This window comes from Trichosurus vulpecula, chromosome 1, assembly GCF_011100635.1.
Source record: "Trichosurus vulpecula isolate mTriVul1 chromosome 1, mTriVul1.pri, whole genome shotgun sequence".
NCBI lineage: Eukaryota > Metazoa > Chordata > Mammalia > Diprotodontia > Phalangeridae > Trichosurus > Trichosurus vulpecula.
Window position 1 is genome coordinate 49,901,042 of NC_050573.1, and position 20,439 is coordinate 49,921,480.

The window sequence follows — 20,439 nt, forward strand, 5'->3', positions numbered from 1 at the left end:
AGAAACAGCTGCAGAACTGGGAAGGATTGGTGCTGGCCCTTAAGGGAAGCATGTGAGGAAGTTCTGGGCTGCAATAAGCCAATACAGCAAGACTGAGAAAACCCAGAGGACTTTGCTCTGGGTGAGTACCTCAGGCTCCATTATGCCTGGCACGCTGTTGTTCCAGTCCACTCGGGTAACCTCGGTCTGAAAGGAGAACCACAGAAGGATACACGTTAGTTTCTTACATAGAAAATAATATATAATCACACTGTTAATAAATGTAACATCATGCGTAATGTGTAATTATATTTAGTAGAGCATATATTATTTTACACAGTTAATGGTATATGTGATCGCAGTTTTTAAGTTTATAATTAAGAAGCATGGGGTAATTGAAAAAGTCCTGGACTGAATTGCTAAAGAACCTGAGATGCAGAAAGGCCTAGGCCCCAGGTCATACTAGCACTGGGGCCTCCCAGGCTTCACAAGATGGACATGGAGGGAGGGCCCTGAGCAGACTAAATTTTCTCCTACCCCATGCTATTGTCTTCATCCCAATGTTTCTGAACCTTCCCCTCCCGTTGCCATTCCTCACTCCTCCCCTTCTCGTCCCTCTCAGCCCCCCTCTCCCCCAATGCGCTTTCTGGAGTATCTGCTCCATAGTTAAGAAGCTTGCTTTCCTCTTAAAGCTTTTCCTCGTTCACTCTTTCCATCCCTGGCCATCATCCCTGGATGCTCTTTCCACTACTGCTTGTACTTTCACTCCCAGCAGGGGGTGCTCTGGTCTTGAGGGGGAGGGGAGTCTTTGCTCCCCATTCCCCCACTTTTATTTTATTTTTTTAATATATTTTATTTTCCCCCCAATTACATGTTAAAAACAATTTTTTTTTAATATTTGTTGGTGGTTTTTTTGGTTTATTTTTAAAGTTTTCAGTTCCAAATTCTATCCTTCCCTCCCCAGGGACGGTAAGCAATCAGATATAAGTTATCCATGTGCAATCATATAAAACAGTTCCATACTAGTACAAGTTACATAATATGTACAAGAAGACTTAAATAAAAGAAAAGGAACGGAAGTGAAAAATAGCATGCTTCAGTCTGTATTCGAACTAGATCAGTTCTTTCTCCGGAGGTGGATAGTATGCTTCATCATTATGAACTCAATTTTAAAAGAGAGAATTAAAATGAAGAAAAACATACTGTCTGTGATCCTTCTTCAGAATCTCCTGAAAGGTCACCAAGCTGTGAGTCTGAGCTGGTAAAAGGATTTCTCCGGTCTTTAAGCCAGGCATCACTATTGCAGACCTTTTTCTTAAAACTAGCATCTTAAAAACAGACAAGCAGTCTGATTAGGTTGTCACATAGACCAAACTTAGTTTTGGAACCAGAAAGACTAGCATTTGGAATTAGAAACAAACTTGCCAATAATCAGAGCAAAATCGGTGGTTAAGCAGCATTCTGACACCCAAGAGGGTGGGTTTAGTTTTCAGTTTTGAGTTTCCATTGGTTACTTGTACAGGGGGGCAGGGGCTGAAGCTCCTGTGACTCAAGACAATAGCATGTACACTAAGAAGAGACCTGTCAAGACTGGCCAAAGAAGGACAGAGCGCAGAAGCCAATTTGAGATGGATTTGAGTATCCTTTTGGAAGTAGCTCTAGAAAAGTCTACAGGAAAAGGAACAAGGAAAGGTCTTTCCAGGGCCTGCATGTGGGGCCGAGCTTGGCCTGATCTGCAGCATCTCCAAGGAAGCCGTGTAACATCACATGCAAAGAGCTCAGAGAACAACAGCAGAACAAGTTAGGCTAAAAGATAAATCTGATGTCTACTGTGCTACTCATATGACCTGAGACCAGACCAAGATGGGGTCCCTGAAGATATTACTTGGGGGGCAGACGGTATTCAAAGGGGGCGCATTTTATCATTTGAAAAGGCAGGAAAGTTCTCCCTCCCTCTCTGCCCAGTGTGTCTGGCTGCTCACTTTTATCTGGGTTTGTGTTATTGTCATAGCCTCCAAAGGTCTCTGCTCTCCTGGGTAATGGGAGATCCTCCCCAGCACTGCCATCTTCACTTCGACAGCTGATGCTCCCCAGCTGCTTGTAGATCAGGTTCTGGATATTCTCAACTACAGAAAGAAGAGCGAAAACGGAATTACTGCCGCCACATAATAAGGCGGTCAGACACCAGGACAGAAACATAGACCACACCCCTTGGACACAGGGACTTGAGTTCTGGTTTCTGATAAAACCCATCCTTATTGTACTGCCATAACAAACAAGACACCAATGTCTAAACACAAGGTTAGACACACTGTGGGCTCTCTAATTTGTTTCCCTTTGAAGATGACCACTAACTACCACTAAGGTCCATACACTGAGCTGTGTTTAGAGCAGTGTTGACAGATTCACATTGAATCAAGCCACACTCTCTGGTCCAGCCCTTAGGAGTACACTTTGGTGAGGTGGCAGGCCGAGGGACAGGCTATGGCCATGGAAAAGACAAAACAAAACAGTCCGCAATGAAATCTGATCCAGGGATGTGACTTCATTAACACAGTGCCAACCAGATTTGGTTACATTTTCTGAAATGTGAATTCAGAATAACCAAGGAGACAGCACCTCAGTTTCACCTTCTGTAAAATGAAAAGGTTGGACTGGGTGGTCAATGAATCCCTGCCAAGCACTTCATCCTATGACTCTAAGGAACCTTCATGATTATGAGTAGAATCATCGTGTGTGTCCCTGGCCACCATATGGAAGGTCTTTTGCTACCTACCTTCAGATATTGCCGACTTCAGAATCATATCACCTTGCAGGATCTCTGAGGGTTCCCCTCCTCGGAAAAAGAACCTGGACTGGGAGCCAGGAGGAAGATCTTCAAAGCTGTTCATCTCCGACATTTCCAAATAAATCTGTTGTTTCTCACTGAGACTTTGAGCAATCAGCTCATCTTTCTTGCTTAAACGCTCTAAAAAAAAAAAAAAAAAAAAAAGGAGTCCAATTAAAAGGGGGTCAAGTCTCTTCCATGTTAATTTATGACTTGGACAACAGAAACCTCTCAGTGCTGCTGGTGTTTGCGGACAAAATGACTAAGTACCAACGTTAAAGTCAGCTAGGCTAGAATGGCTTTTCCTGACAAGAGAATGTTTCAGACCCAATCATGAGACTGGGCTGGAATACCTTAGACCTTAAAAAGCATCACTTCTTTTAAAATCTTTAGGATGCTGCCCAGTTCTATTAACTGAGTTATCATGGGCCAGTCAAAGATCCATCTCTGAGAATACCATACGACCGAACTCGAAGGCTAAAGGTGAAGGCCTAAGAGCCGACTTGTGATTTAGGTCAGAGAGAACCATTCACATGCAAATAGCTTGTATATAGAACCTTGCCAAATATTATTACCTGAAGCTGGATTCAAACCCAGGCCTTCTGACTCCCAGTGTGGCATTCTATCTACTTCTACTGCACTACCTCCCTAAAGGGCAAAGGGTCCCCAAGGAATGCAAAAATCTCAAGAATCCCTTCAAATGACAATGAAACAGAAATGATTATTTCCAGCATCCTGTATTATCAACACTGTCCTAGCTGTGAGGCATTCAGGAGCCAGGAGCTGTGGCGTCAGCCCACGTGCAGCAGCCTCCCCCACATTCCACACATGAACTTCATGTACTCTGCTGACTGGTCCCTGGGATGACCCCGCATTACGATACAGAGCACGGCCCTTCCACTTAGACCAAGGACTGCTCCCTAGCTCACAACAGAAGCCCAGCTCTAGAGAGGCCACTCATAGCCTAAGGACATTGGCCTAGTCAGGGTGGTTTATCTGGTGCTACAAAGTAATCTAAAGTCCTGCTCTGCTATCAGCTGACCTCCACTCGTCCTTTCTGATATCCAACCCTCTTCCTTTCTCCTAGCCTGCCCAATGAGGATCCTTAGAGAAGACAACAACCGTTCCCATCTTTTTCTCACATGCTGGATTAAAACCAAAGCACAGGCTGTTGGCAACTCTAGAGAGCACTGGATTTAGAGGCAGAGGATCTGGGTTCAAAATGAGCTTTCCCACTGACTTCCTGTGTGACCTATAAAATGAGGGGCCTGGACTAAATGGCTTCTATGGTGTCTTCCAGTTCTAAATTTATGAATCTATGACTTATTCACAAATGATTTCTACAGAGCTTAGGTCAAGGGTAAAACAAGGTAATGCCTAGTGGTCTATCCCCTCCCTGCTCCACTCTCCCACCCTGGCCTTCCTGCTGCCAGCCCGTCTCAGGACATTGATGAGAGCCCTCCCCTCCCCTCCCACTCCCACTCACACTCTCTCTCTCTCTCTCTCTCTCTCTCTCTCTCTCTCTCTCTCTCTCTCACACACACACACACACACACACACACACACACACACACACCCCTCTCTCTCTCTCTCTCTGAACAAAGAATTTGCTCCCAGCCCCTTTACCTTGGAATTCTTTTAATTTTACAGCTCGGGCTTCAGCCATTTTTCTATCTTCTTCAGCCTCACTGAACGGCTCTTCCTCCTCATCAGGGCAACTGAGGGAAGAAGGGAGGGACACCACTGAGCACTGCCTTTGTGCTTTTCTCTGGACCATTCTCTGGTTTCTTAAAAAGGTACACTGCTCTTCTGAGGCATCTAACAGAGAGAGGTACTAAGAAGTTTTTTAATTAAGTGAAACCTGTTCATCACTGGCTTAGAAAGAGGCAGAAGAAGCTGGAAGAAACAAACTGGCAGACATCTGTGGAGGACTCTATCTGCACAGAGCATAGGAGTTAAAAAGGAAAGCATATATACAACCTCCAACATCAGAGAGCTTAGAACTTAAGAAGGGGAAAGCACAGAGTACACAACAGAAAGAAAATTTAGTCAATATTTATTTGAAGGCTCTGTGCTAGGTGCTATTAACACCTAGCCTCAACCATATGCAACACTGATGGATTGCTGGAATGAGAAAATCTGGACAAGATTAGCTTAGGAAGCCTTCTTAGAAGTGTCGAGTTTCCAACAGAATGGTGAAACTGTTTGGCAGAGAGAAAAGGAAAAGCATTCCAGAGAGAGGAATAGGACTCAGAAAATAGTTGAGGAAGCAAGGTTTTTCTAGGGCACAAAGTAGGTTTGCCTGCCCAGAGCTAGCTAAAAGCCAGGATGTACAAAACAGGATTGAAAGGGCCCCTGAGTAAAGTTGGACAGGAAGCGTAGTGGGGGAGACAAAAAAGGCAAGGGGACAAATGAGATGAAAAGGGGAAATCAAGTTTGCAAACAACTTGCTGCTGTCATGAACACTCCAACTGGAATACAGAAACGTGGAATCCACCTGATGCCCAGGCCTCTGGACATTTATGTAGGTAAAACTAGCAATGAATGCACAAGGAATTTTGTTACAACTGTCAGGCCCTACAACTTGGTTGGAAAAATAGGGAGCCTTTTCAGCATCTCAAACACAGACTGCTCTGCTCTTCTCAAACTGATGGGGGACAGTGCTGTCTGCTCCTCTCAGATAGGGGAATCCTCCCCCACCCCAGGCCAGCCCCCTCACAAAGGTGTGGAAGAGAGCAGAGAACTAATGCTCCTCACTGCCTTTTTAATGAAACAATCTATGTGGTGCTACAAGAACTAAAAGACAATTAACTTTCTTTCGGCCATGAAGGTAAAATACTCACTCTGAAGGGAACAAGTGCACAAATGGGAAAGAAAGCCCTTCCCAAGTTTTCCTTTACCTTTCCACAGCATTGCGGATCTGGGTCATCCATGAATTTCTCTCTTCTTTAGAGCAGGTATAAATTTCATACATTTCTGGTCCTTTCAGGGAGGCACTGATCAGAAACATTGCTTTCTCCTCATTTGCTACCTCCCTCACAATTAGCTTTTGTAATGAAATAACAGGTGGCTTTGAGTCCTGAAAAACAAAACCAGATTTGGGGGCGAGGTGTAGGTTTTTTGCCATCACTTTCTCTCACAACTGAATGTTCCTGCTCATTAGCAGCAGCAGCAGCCTATTTAAAGGGGGAAAGAAGGTGCTCCTATTCATTTTCAACCTGAGAGAAAGAAACCTAATAGTATACAGACAAAAATGTTGCCAGCAGGCTTGGTGCAGAAAAGGCAATGGCAGAGCAATGAATGCTTTTTGTGCCATGGAGACATGGGTGTTTTCACCAGCTAATGCCATGTCATGCTGTCATCCAAACACAGCATCTGTCTCCTTGCTCCTTCATAGCTGATCTTGGTAAAAGTTGTCTTTACGAAAGCTCATCTACAGCAAATGCTGCGGCACCAGCTTGTCCTCAGAGCCTTCCCATCAGGCAGCTGTGCTCATAACTTCCAAATCCAATGGCCTCTGCTCAATCCCCTCTGACTATCTTGAAGCATCGGATAAAATTCAATTCACCAAATGTTTACTAAGTTTAATAAGCTGAACACTTTATCAATACCTACTTATTATTTTGTGCAAGATACAAGGAAAAGTAGGCATACTCTTTGCTCCTCAATCCCACTTACAGACACTGGCCCACTCTCCGCTGGCAAAATTCAGCAGCCACTCCTCCCTCTGTTTCCATTCCCCGTTCAGATCTTTGCCACCATTCCTCACCAATCTCCAGTTTATTTTCCTTTTCTTAAGGAGTTCAGCGTCTGGCTCAGTCTCTCTCCATCTCAACTCTTGCCCTCACACTCAGAGACTTCAATACACCTATCGATATCCTTATAAGAAGCCTAACCTCCCCTCCCATTCCTCTACCTGCATCCTTAGTACACCTCAGCCACCCGCACAAATGGCAACATGTTAGCTCTTACCAAAATCCCTGTGACCTCAAGGCTGAAATTCTCCTCCCCATTAGTCACTTCTGCTGTCTTCCTCTGCCTTCCTCCACTTAAACAGCATTTAACGCGGCTTCCAGTCTTTAGTACATAGGCCACGTCCTTATTTACCTTTCCACAGTTCTGTGGATCTGGGTCATCCATGAATTTCTCTCTTCTTTGGAACAGGTATAAATTTCATACATTTCTGGTCCTTTCAGGGAGGCACTGATCAGAAACATTGCTGGTAACTGGTAGATAGTTCAATGGTTAACCAATTCAACTATACGCTAGCCTTTACTCTCCAAACCTTTGCTTGCCCTCTTGTCCTGATTCCACTCAAAACCTGCCGCTGTACTGATTGGGTCCACTAAAAATTTGTTATCTATGCTCAACTGGGCCTCATTGAGACAAGGCAATCTGACAATTTTTATTCTCTCCAATAAACTTTTTAATTAACAAAACATAGAATATAAAGGAGATGACTGACAGCAATGGACAGAAGTTCAAGAAGGAGGACTGAGAAAAGGCCATTGGATTTGATGATTAAGAGATCATTGGTAACTTTGCAGAAAGCAGCTTCAGTGGAATGATGAGGTTGGGAGTTAAGAAGAGAATAAGGGGAAAGGAAGAGGAGGCGCCTCCTGTGTAGGGCTTTCTCAAGGAGATCAGCCACCAAAGGAAGGAGAGAGAAAGGTCAACAGCTAGCAGGAATGGATGGATGGATCAAGTGAAGGCTTTTTGAGGGCAGGGGAGACACGGATGTGTTTGTAGGCAGCAGGGAAGCAGCCAGCAGAAAGGAGAAGTTGAAGATAAGTCGAGAGTGAGAATTACGCCGGGGAGGCATTGGCTGGAGAAGATGGAATGGAATGGGTTCACTAGTTTAAGTAGAGGGGTTTGCTCTGGCAAGGAGAAGGGCCCAGTGGATAGAACACTGGGCCTGAAGTCAGGAAGACCTGAGTTCAAATTTGGCTTCAGACGCTGCTATATGACTCTGGACAAGTCACTCAACTTGCTTGCCTCAGTTTCCTCAAGTGTAAAATGGGGATAATAGCACATAGTAAACCCTTATATAAAGGCTTATTTCCCTTTCCCTTTCCATCTCTTCCTTTGAAAATCAAGTATTAAGAAATGTAGAAAGTATCTGAGTGATGTAAGGCGAAAAAGAGAAATTCTCTGTTGAATGGCCTCAATTTTTCAACTAAATATCTCAGCTCAGAGGGTGGGAAGGGGTGGGGGTGGGGGGTGCGAATTGATTAGGGAAGTACAAAAACATGCCTTGTTGCAGTGAGGGCCCTATTTCTGTTGAAGGAACCATGAATCTTCCATCTGCCCTGGTTCAAAACCTCAGAGTAATCCTCAGCTCTTCAATCACCCTCACTCTCTAGTTCTAATAGGCTGCCAAGTCCGGTCGATTTTACTTCATTTCTTACACCCACCTCCTTCTCCTTATTTATCCAGTTCCTACCTTGGTTCAGGCTCTGCATGGCACCTTACCTGGGTCACTGGGGTGGCCTCCTCAAGGGTGTCCCCCTCTCTAATCATCCTCCACCTGCTGTCAAAAAAACCTCACCATCCCACTCCCCCACTTAAAAATCTTCAGAAGATGCTACTATCTCGAGCACAGAATAAACTCCTCCATCTGGTGCTCCAAGTCCTTACCCATAAGGATCTACACTACCACCTTTCCAAGCTCACTTCCTATTACTTCACTTTTCACACTACAGACAAAGTTGGTCATTGGCTCTCATTCATAGACTCTTCTACCTCCTAGCTCAAGCACCACTGCTGTGCCCCACCCCACACCGCTTTTTCTGCCTCCTCCCTCCTGCAAGTCCCCCTAGAGAAGAGAAACTCTAGGAGCTGAGACACTTGTTTTATTTTTTTTGGTATCCCCAGCAATCTAGGAAATGTGTGCCTTGCCCAAAGGAGGCATTTAATAAATGTTTGTGGAAATGAACTTCTTTCTGGCATCACAAACTGAACCTCAATGGAGAAGCAGCATGATATAAAGAAAACCAAGAATTTAGAGCAAAAGGAGACAGGCAAAACCCAGTTCTAATACTTACTATGTGCATGACAACACAAGGCAAATCACTCATCCTTCTCTCACTTTCCTTCCTTATCAGCAAGGGAAGTCTCTTATAGCTCTCAATTCTATGACCAAAAGCCAATTTATTATATTTCCTCAAAAACTACCTCCCACAACTGCTATGTGACCTTGAGCAAGTAATTTAACTTCTCTGGACCTCAGTGTCCTCCTCAGAAATGAGGTGGGGTGGCCTAGATGGCCTCTGTGGTCACTGCCTTCTCACAACCTTGAATCTCACATTTCCTTTCTCATCTGTTTCTCTGGTGGTATATTCAAGATGAGATGTGGTTAAAGCCAAGATTAAAGCCCAGAAAGAATGTCTGAGAGAGCCAGGATGCCCTGGGATGTCAGCAAGTCCTAGGTAAGGAAAAGCTGCGTACCTCCCCCCCTCCAAAGGTAGCCCTTCAGCAGAGTTCTAGTCCTGGAGAGTGGCCTAGGGCATGAGGAGGTCATGTGCCTTACCCAGGGACTCCAGGCAATACTGACCATGAGGCCAGCTCTCTAACCTTTACCCTGAGTTGGGGTGGGCCTCTCTATTGGAAGAATCACTTTAGATAAATATAAATTAAAGTAGAAATAGGATGGTGTGGGAAAGGTGAGTTCCTATCACATAGGAAATTTACTACATAGCTAGACTATATAGCCTATAGGTGGAAGCTGATGCAATTCTTGAGGTAGGGAACGGCTTTAGATCTTTGAGAAAGGTAATTGGCACCAGCTTAATCAGAAAAAATCAAAACCCAGCTCTACCTGCTGCCAGCTGCCCCCACCGCCCCATCTGCACAAGTAACCAGGACTTTCAGTGCTATGCAGAAGAGTAGTACCAAACAGGAACTAATTCTATTGAACTAAATTAACATTCTCCAAAAGGGATCAAAAACAAAGACGGGCCTTGGACCTGCAGTATGCTCCAGTAACTACATCTGGATTTGGGGCTCATTAAATCTTCTTGAAGAAAGCTTTCCTGATCTTTCAGCATCCACTTGGTTCTTGGTTACCATGGTCACAGATTAAAGGCAGAATGCTGTGTACTGTTTTCTACAGTGAGATAGTGGGTCTAATCCCCCTCCCCACAATCAGGCCCCTGAATTAACACGCTGCCAACAAGAAAGCTCTTAAAGCAGGATTTCAGCACCAATATCTGATGGCTGTACACTCTCCATGCTCAGAAGGAAATGGAAAAATGTAATAAATAAAAATACTGCAAAAAGGGTCAATTCCTTTTGTTAGTAAAGTAACCAAACTATACATATTCTAAACGTACTGCAACTCCTGAGCTCACTGAAACTTTCTTCATTTTATTTTCAGGTTTCTCCTATAGATTAACATTAGTTAATTTACCATTTGTCTCATTTGCTGAGTAAAATTTTAAAAAATGCACTTCAACAATATACCAATTTATGGGATGCAGTCAAAGCAGTATTTAGGGGAAAATTTATTCTTCTAAATTCTTACATCAACAAAACAGGAGCTAGAAAAAGAACAAATTAAAAACCACCAACTGAACACCAATTGGAAATCCTTAAAATGAAAGGTAAGGCTGAAGAAAAAAAACGAACTATTGAGCTAATAAATAAATCTAGGAACTGGTTTTTAATGACAAATCTAGGAAGACTGATAAGGCATTGGTTAATTTGATTAAAAAAAAAAGAAAACTAAACATCCCCTACCAAAAAACGAAGGTGAAATCACCAACGAAGAAATTAAAACAATCAATCTGAGCAAAATCGATGAATATTTACAAAAATATAAAGTACCCAGATTAACAGATCAGGAAATAGGATGCCTAAGTAACCCCAACTCAGAAAAAGAAAATGAACAAGCCATTAATGAATTCCCTAAAAAAAAAAACCAAAAAAACCCAGGGCCAGATAGGTTCACAAGCAAATTGACCAAACATTTAAAAAACTAATTACAATACTATATAAACTATTTGGAAAAACAGGTGAAAGAGTCCTACTAAACTCCTTTTAAGACACAAATATGGTGCTGACCCCAAAACCAAGAAGAGCTAAAACAGAGAAAGAAAATTATAGACCAATTTCTAATGAGTATCAGTGCAAAAATTTTGAACTAAATACTAGTGAGGTGATTACAGAAATATACCACAAGGATCATACAATATGAGCAGGTGGGATTCATACCAGGAATACAGAACTATCAACACAATTGACCATATCAATAACAAAACCAAAAGAAATCATATCTCAATAGATGCTGAAAAAACTTTGGACAAAATACAGCACCCACTCCTATTAAAAACAATAGAGAGCACAGGAATAAAGGGACTGCTCCTTAAAATGATAAGCAATATCTATCTAAAGCTATCAGCAAGCATTATGTGTGATGCGGATAAGCTAGAAGGGATGCCCATTATCACCATTATTATTCAATATAGTACTAGAAATATTAGCTATAGCAATAAGAGAAGAAAAAGAAATCAAAGGAATTAAAATAGGCAATAAGGAAACAAAACTACTACTCAGAGAATCAACTAAAAATTACCTGAAATAATTAACAATTTTAGGAAAGTTGCAGTATATAAGATAAACCCACATAAATCACCATCATATCTTCATATGACCAACAAAGCCCAGCAGCAACAGATAGAAGAGAAATTCCATTTAAAATAACTATAAACAATATAAAATACTTGAGAGTTTACCTGACAAGACAAACACTGGAACTATATGAACACAATTACAAAACACTTTTCACACAAATAAAGTCAAATCTAAACAACCAGAAAAATAACAATTGCTCATGGGTAGGCTGAGCCAATATAATAAAAAAGACAATTCTGCCTAAGCTAATTCACTTATTCAGTGCTATACCTATAAAGCTACCAAAAAATTATTTGATAGAGCTAAAGAAAATAACAAAATTCATGTGGAAGAACAAAAGGTCAAGGATATCAAGGGAATTAATGAAAAAAAAAAACAACAGAAAGGAAGGCAACCTACGAACACTAGATCTTAAACTATATTATAAAGCAGCAATCATCAAAACTATCTGGTACTGGTTAAGAAACAGAATGGTAGATCAGTGGAATAGATTAGGTACACATGACATAGTAGCCAATGACCACAGTAACCTAGTATTTGATAAACCCAAAGACCCCAGCCTTTGGGATAAGAACTCACAATCTGACAAAAATAACTGGGAAAACTGGAAAACAAAAGGACACAAACTAGGTAAAGACCAACATTTCACACTGTATACTAAATGGGTACATGATTTAGACATAAAAGGTGACACTATAAGCAAATCAGAAGAGCAACTATGGGGAAGGGAAGAATTAATGACCAAACACTCTTTACTAAATGTAAAATAGATAATTTTGATTATATTAAAATAAAAAGCTTTTGTACAAACAAAACCAATGCAACCAAGATTAAAAGGAAAGCAGAAATATAGCAAGTATCTCTGATAAAGGCCTCATGGCTCAAATATATAGAGAACTAAATCAAATTTATAAGAATACTAGCCGTTCACCAGTTGATAAATGGTCGAAAGATATGAACAGGCAGTTTTCAGATGAAGAAATCAAAGCTATTTATAGGGATATGAAGAAGTGTGCTAAATCATTTTTGATGAGAGAAATGCAAATTAAAACAACTCTGAGGTACCATACCTCACACCTATCAGATTGGCTAATATGACAAAAAAGGAAAATGATAAATGTTGGAGAGGATGTGGGAAAATTGGGACACTAATGCACTGTTGGTGGAGTTGTGAACTGACCCATGATTCTGGAGAACAATTTGGAACTATGCCTAAAGGACAACCAAACTGTGCATACCCTTTGATCCAGCAATATCACTACTAGGTCTATGTCCCAAAGAGATCATAAAAAAGGGAAAAGGACCCACACATATGAAAATATTTATAGCAGCCCTTTTCATGGTGGCAAAACATTGAAAATTGGGGGGATGCCTCCCATCGATTAGGGAACAGCTGAACAAACTACGGTATATGAATGTATTGGAGTACTATTGTGCAATAAGAAATGATGAACAGGCAGATTTTGGAAAGACTTATACAAACTGATATAAAGTAAAACGAAGTGAACCAGGAAAACACTGTACACAGTATCAGCAACACTGTGTGATAGTAAGCAATGAATGACTTGGCTCTTGTCAGCAGCACAATGATCCAAGACAAGCCCAAAGGACTCACGAAGGAAAAGGCTATCCACATCTAGATAAAGAACTGATGACTCTGAATTCTTTTTCATGGTTTTTCTTCCCTTTTGATCTGTTTCTTCTTTCAGAACTGTAACTAATATGGAAATAGGTTTTATATGCTAGCACATGAATAACCTATATCAAATTGCCTACCATTTTTGGAAGAGGGGAGGGAGAAAAACTTGGAACTCAAAATCTTGTAAAAATGAATGCTAAAAATTATCTTGATATGTAATTGGGAAAAAGCAAAATACTATTAAGAATAAAATAAAAATGCACTTCAAAATCAAATGCAACAGTTTTCTCAGTGTGTATATGCTCATCCTTAGTATACAATTTGCTACACAACACTACATTAAGCAGTTCGTCTTTAATCTCGTCCATTAGCATTGGTGGGAAATGGGCCAAGCCTGAAGGAAATGGCCTCTGGAACAACGAGTCCATGTGTAGGCATAAAGCCCCCTTGCTACCATCACTGGTGAAGATCTTTGCTTTAAGAACAGCCCTTCTCCTTGTGTTGTCCTGAATACAGATCAGAGGAGCTTCATCAGACCTAAAATTGTCCATCAATAAGCATCAGGCTTCCATTTCCTATCTTGGGGCTATTGGTGAGTCCATGCAAACATAGCCACCACAAAAGGCAGGCACAAAGTTGTACTTTCCCACAAAAGACCTCCTTAGTGCACAACAGCACACTAGGCTTTTCTCTGCACAAACTCAGCAGGCCAGCAATCTGTCCAGATGGCCAAGCTTTATCCTTTCTTCCTAATCTTGTTCCTTCTGCCCTTCTAAAGCAAAGCCCTTCAGGGCTTGCTGCTCAGGGCACCAATGATTTGTGTGTTACTGTAGCTTAGGGCTGACTGCTATTCCCCAGTCAAATATTTATGCCTCTCCTCTCGCTTCCTTCTCAAACCTATACTTTTAAAAAGGTTCAGAGGATCACTTCAGTAGAGGATTTGGGATTCCAACCCCACCCTTAGGTTTGCAATTATGCAAGAGAATGAAGAAAAGCTGGAAACCCCTCCTCCAGAAAAGAGGATCCAGCTTGTGGTTGTAAGGAACAATTTGAAGCCAGGAGGTTCCATTGTGTGAAGCCACCATTTCTCCCTGTGTACACCAACACAGCTGTCTTCACAAGTCACCAAGCATATGCCATCGTGGGCAGCATTCTCCAATAATCCATGGTGGGAGTGCCTACCCAGCTTCACCCACAAAACGCCCCTGGACTCTCATGCATCACAACTTATGTTCCAAAGACACAGTCAGGTTTCAGTGGGACCCTGGGTGTGTCACTCAGAGGCAGGATGGGAAAAGAGCCCAAAAATCCAGGGGGTTCTTTGTTTGCACTACAGAGCATCGAGGCATCTCTAGTGTGAAGAGGGAAATTTCTGCCTGCCTTCATGTACCCATCAATTGACTGTCCTTCGCCTTGTGACCAACCCACTGGCAAGCTCACCAAATTGCTTTCTCATTTCCCATCAGTAGAGAATGACCAGCATCGATGCCTTGATACTCTTGTTTCTCTACAAGCTAGGCAGCAGCACAGATGAAAACTGAGCAACCTCAGGAGGGCCATGACCTCAGGAACAGTCAATGAAGGGCTGGGTTAAGTATCAGCTACAGGGAGGAGAGTACACAAGGTACATACCACAGATGCAAAGACATATTTTTGGTCCTTTTCTTGTAGCAGCAAAAGTACATCAGTCAACAGGACAGCAAGAACATCTATCAAGAAAGCAGAAAAAGAACATGAAATGCTGTAAATAGACACTGAGAAGGAGTCAGAGGGCAGCCACTTATTAACCACACCACCTCAGGCAAGTCACTTCACCATTTTGGGACTCAGTTTCTTCATTTGCAAAGTGAGGGGATTGAATGTGATGATCTCTAGGGTCACATGCAGTTTGGGGACAGACTTTTTAAGTACAGTAATTTTGTTCTCTGGCATCCAAGAAGCTCCTTGGTGTGAGTGGAAGTTCCTGGCCTTCCCTCATCTTTGCATTAGAGAAAAAGGAAATGTGCTGCTTTCCCATTTCAACCACAAGCAAACCCATCAATAAGCCAATGAGCAAGTTATAGAGTCCCTCTCTGAAGGCATATCTTGAAGCAAAGAAAAGGCCTACTATAACCCTAGATGTGGAAAATGGCCCCCCTACATTCTTGTACAAATTTGACAAGGAACATTTTTGCACAGTAATGTAACGTGCTCCATGTAGCTTAGCGACAGTAACACCAAGAATGCCGGGACATCAAACTGTTGGCATGGGAAGCAAAGGAGCTGGTTTGAAGCTGGGCCTGCAATGGAAATCTGAAGAGTGACAGCTTCTTTCTTAAAGGCAGCCTTGCTTATTGCTGTGATTTTTTGTGAGCAAAAAGGTGTCATGGGGTTGACATGACATGGGTCGATGTTTATTTCCTTGACTGCAAACCAAGAGTCACTCAAAATAATGTTGTTTTCATGGAAGAGAGCCCATGAAGCACTTACAAAAGAGCTGAACACACTGAACTAGCTTAAATGTTTCCCCAGTCAAACAGGCCAACAAATCAGGAAATGATTTGTACAGTTAACTTATCATCATCTTTAAGAACCATAAACAATAAACCACCTAGATGCCTTTCTTTGTACCCCCAGTGCTCAACATAGTGCCTGGCACATAGTAAGCACTTAACAAAAATGCTTACTGATGGACCCTACTTTATACTAGGTGCATGGCTGGTCACACATGTATCTGGCAAACCAAAGTGACACCCACTACCTCCTTGTTGAGAAGTTTACCTTTCAGACGCCCTGATGCAGTTTTCCAGCATAGCATTCCACTGAAGTGGAGCTGCCTGTGGAGCATATCCTCCTTCCGGAAGGTCAGCCCATTTTTGAGCTTGCCAGACGACTTGAGGTCCATCTTGCCAACAATCTCTTTGAGACGCTGCCCCTTCTCACATTCGTTCACTTTGGCATCCACTTGTGTGATGATGTCTTTTATTAGGACAAGGGCCTGGTTCAAGTCTTCATAATCTTCAGTACCAGCTACCATGGACAGCAGAGTTAGTTCATTTTTTTCAAAAGCACAACAAACACAACAAATGATGGTCTCGCCCTGAGCTGTGCACTGCCAGTACAGCAACCCAAGGATCCTTCACCAAAATTAAACACGTTAGAGGGCTCCCTGAAACAAAGAACTACTATTTGTGCCAACGCAGAGTTCTCGTTTTTAGTGCATCAAAACAAATGCAGGTGAAGTGACCCCAAAATACCCTTCATGGGTCAAGGCCAGGAAAAAACCTGTTGGGAGTTTACCTAGTATGCTAATCAAAGGCAGAAAGAGGATCATATTTGGAGCCTATTAGGAAGACAATATGTGGAACAAAAGTTAAATGATCCACAGCATACAATGATGACCACAGAGAGAGGTTTAGAAAATCTGGTACCTTCAGTATTCTGAATAATGCGCTCCACCAGCACAGGGTATTTGGTAATGCGCTGAGTGACGAGGAGAATGCATTCCTGAACGCCAAGCCGTCTCACAATGGAGAAGTTGCCAATTTTCTATGGAAAGAAAAAGCCAAAGCTTACACACGTTAACTCTTGAGCAACCAAAAACCAGTTCTCTACTCAGACCCATTAACATGTGAATCTGCTTTCTAGGTCTCCATTTTCTGATCAGAAACACCTGGACTTCGGACATTTGTGTTACAGGGCATCAGGCTGCCCGTGCTTTTGGGAACATGATTTTCAACTTGTAAAATCTGAGGGAGAAAAAGGGAAGGTGCACCGCCCAGAGAGGACAAAGGTTTATGCATCAAGCCTGGTTGGAAGCCAGCCCTTCCTTGTCACTGGGAGGGGGAGAGAAAGAAGTTTTATTCTCCAGAGCAATATGTCAATTATCCTTTTATGCTTCCAAAGCTATGGAATTATATGTCTAAAAAAAAAAAAACCTGACAGGACTCCAAAGTCATTTTTTCAGAAAATAACCAAGAATGTGGCCTTGACCTGCCAGGCCTAGCCAACCCCAGTAACAATGTTGCATATTTGCTTTTTTTATTTGGTCAAAACATTTCTCTTGGACATTTTTCTGGTTCTCCAGCATGAGGAGGCGCATAGCACCGCTCATTCATTATATTGGTACATGCCCTCCAGGCGCCCTCTCCCTTCCCTTCCTGTTCAGTTTAGTTTCTTCTGGAGCAAACTAGATTGTTGTACTTTTAAAAATAAATACTCTTGCAAAGCATTTATGACTCTCCTACTCATGAATAAAAGCATCAGGGAACATAGGAGGGGGCCAAGTTCTCAAAACTTACAGCCACAAGGCTCTTACTTCTTTTTACCTTTATCATGTTTTGGAATTTCTTGTTTTGCTGGAGCAGTTCCTTGTAGTGACTGACAGCTTCGTTGTGACCAGAACAAAAGATACCATATTTTTCTTTCATTCTTTCCCCATTTTCACCTGAAAACTAATATAAGAGACAGAAACAAATCATGGGGAGCCTGTTGCAACCACTAGAGTCTATCTGAATCCATTTCATCAAGCTTCAAACAGACTGCCTAATTTACTTACAATTTCAGTTTCTCCTCTAAAAATTAAAGAGAAGCCTTGGAGGCAGTGCTCAGCCTCACAACAAAAGGCTTTAATAGGCTGCAGAAGAAAACAATAAATTGATAGCCTATAAGCTGAAGTGATCCAGAAACGTGAGAAAAGCAGAAACAGAAACAAGGACTGCTACAATAAACATTCTTCTTCTTAAGAGTACAAAATGACACTTAGTTTACAAATTGATTCAAAAAGAACTCCGGGATCAAGAGAGAGATTTGCTACTCTCCTCAGGAACTTCTGCTTGTCATTTTAGAAGTGACCCAAAGCACATATGCCACCTGGGAACGGATCCTCCCAGAAGCCTAATACCAAGACAGGCCCCACGTTCTAGTTCTCTAGGGTCCCAGACCACAAGCCATTCTACTGATCGAAGACAACGGAACACCTACCACACACTGATTTTCCCAAATTATTTTAGTTCCCACCTGTTGTACCAAGAGGTCTCCAATTTTCTGGATCACATAATTCTGATCGCTCCCTTCAGCCAAAGATTCTCTGCGCCGCTCCTTTAAGCGGTACAAGAACTGCCCATGCATCTCCAGCAAGTCATCCACACACGGGAAGATGCGGTTGATGACTCTGCTACTGAACTGCATCTCTTCCTTCAGTGCTTTGGAATAGACTTTCAACATTATCTTGAGGGTTCGGACGTGATGCATTTCTGTCTGCATTAACTCTGGAGGAGATACAAAGTGCCAACACTAAGAAGCAGCTGCAGCAGAATCACAATCCTTCTCTTCACACACCCGGTCCATCTCCAGCCCCTACTCCCTTGCCCAGGCTGACCTGCCACACCCTAATTTACTTCTTCCAGTCTCCACCTTTCAGAATCCCTCTCTTTCTTCAAGGCACAGCTCTGGTACCACCTCCTTAAAGAAGGCAGTAAACCCCAATAGTTATAGTGTTTTTCCTCCTTAATTATCTTGTATTTATTTATCTGGGCAGCTAGGTAGCACAGTGGATAGAGCGCCAAGCCTGGAGACCCTTACTAGCTGTGTGATCCTGGGCAATCACTTAACCGTGTTTACCTCTGTTTCCTCATCTATAAAATAAGCTGGAGAAGGAAATGGCAAACCACTCCAATATCTTTGCCCAGAAAACGCCAAATGGGGTTAGGAAAAGTCAGACACGATTGAAGTGACTGACCAACAACAAAATTTACTTATTTATGCCCAGGCTGTTATCCTTCCAATGTAACATAAGTTCCTTTTGTTTTCCTATTCCCAGCTAAGCACAGGGCCTCACATACAGCTGGGTGTTTAAAAAATGTCTGTTCGTGATTCTAATCACTGCTTAAAATGATCTAATTTTCAGATTTTCAAAGCGCTTCATATATATGAATTACCTCGATGGATCCTAATAAGCGTGGGAAGGATCTTTGCCGCGGATCACACTGAATAACACTTAACAAACATCACGGGAAGTATTTACAGAGATTCCAGCAAATCTACTGCTGCCTAAGTCTGAGGGAGGGGGAGCTTGGTGTAGACAGAAGAGCAGAGTGAGAGAGAACAGTTTGTGATTGAGTGTGAGATGGTGGAAAATAGATCCAGAGGCCAAAGACTTGGGTTCAAGTCCTAGCTTTCTGCCAGTCCCTGCATGGACCCAAACAAGAGGTTTCACCTCCCAGGGACTCACTTTCTTCATCTAGAAGAAAGCCAGGCATCTAAAGTATCTTTCCAGTCCTTACAATAGACCGGTTTCTCTCTGTGTAGTTGGTAGACTGGCCCCAAAGGTGATTTCAAAAGAGGAGTTCCAAAAGTGTTTGGGGCAAGATATCAACAGTGACGTACGGCAGTCATTTGAGCACGAGTGCCTGCCAGGTGGAGGTAGGGGCAGGGAGAGGGAGGGAGGGCAAGAGGGAGAAAAGACCCAGTCTCATGGCTTTCTAATTACTTCTATTCCCATCAAAGTCTGAGAGTGTATTATTAAGGAGATAGTTTGTGAGCATTTAGAAAGGCCAACAGTGACCAATAAGAGCCAGCTTGGACATAACAGGGGATGGCAAACTAACAAAATTTCTTTATCCTTGATTTTGGGACAGGGCTACTGGACTGGTATAGTGATCAGGAGAATGCCACACACACTCGACCTGGATTGCAGCAAGCTACCAGTGTGATTAAGGGAATATGGAGTCAAACTGATTAACACCACTCAAAGACTGGTGACAGGACTGTGGTCAGTCTCAAGCTGAGTCCCTTCTGGATCTGTCCTTGGCCCTTTACTCTTCAACCTTTTTAATCAATGAACTGAATAGAGGAAGAGAGAATATGTTCATCATATTTTTGGATAACTACAAAGCTGGGAAGAATAACTAACATGCTAAATAAAAATCTAGATTCTAAAAGATCTTAACAGGCTAAAAAGCTCTGAATCTACAGAGGAAAATTCGAAAGTGAGAAAGGTAAAATCTTACATTTATTTTTAGAGACAAACAACAGCAGCAATGTAAATGACAATTGTATAAAGTGCGGGATGTGGAAAAGGAAACAATTTTCTGACACTTAGAGCTTACATAAGTGGGATGAGACGCCTCAGAAGACAGTGAGTTCTGAATCACCAGAGGTCTTCCAAAGGAAGTTGAAGCCATCATAAAAGGGGAAGATCGCATTTAGGCATGAGGTGACCTGAGGTCTCTTACGACCCAGGTTTCATGACATTAGATATAATTCATTAATCATTCCATTGTCCTGTTCAAGTAATTCACAATGTGCTTTAGAAAACTGCATCCTGTTTAGGACATAAGTCATATAAAGCTGACTGAACATGGCAGCTGTGGTATTTTCTCTA

The 20,439-nt window shown here is 42.3% G+C and overlaps 1 protein-coding gene across 5 annotated transcripts in view; it reads right to left on the reverse strand.

The window, feature by feature from the left end:
• The window catches only part of ARHGEF18 (Rho/Rac guanine nucleotide exchange factor 18), a 111,164-nt gene that overhangs the window by 9,687 nt on the left and 81,038 nt on the right, over window positions 1–20,439 (reverse strand). For all 5 annotated transcript variants that reach the window (XM_036756198.1, XM_036756228.1, XM_036756205.1 and 2 more), the window contains 11 exons: window positions 18,075–18,325; window positions 17,384–17,509; window positions 16,487–16,604; window positions 15,837–16,085; window positions 14,709–14,785; window positions 5,707–5,885; window positions 4,433–4,524; window positions 2,756–2,947; window positions 1,962–2,105; window positions 1,183–1,307; window positions 130–186 (listed from right to left, as the gene is read on the reverse strand). In XM_036756198.1, coding sequence (XP_036612093.1) covers window positions 130–186; window positions 1,183–1,307; window positions 1,962–2,105; window positions 2,756–2,947; window positions 4,433–4,524; window positions 5,707–5,885; window positions 14,709–14,785; window positions 15,837–16,085; window positions 16,487–16,604; window positions 17,384–17,509; window positions 18,075–18,325 — 1,610 coding nt within the window. The remainder of the gene's footprint in view (window positions 1–129; window positions 187–1,182; window positions 1,308–1,961; window positions 2,106–2,755; window positions 2,948–4,432; window positions 4,525–5,706; window positions 5,886–14,708; window positions 14,786–15,836; window positions 16,086–16,486; window positions 16,605–17,383; window positions 17,510–18,074; window positions 18,326–20,439) is intronic.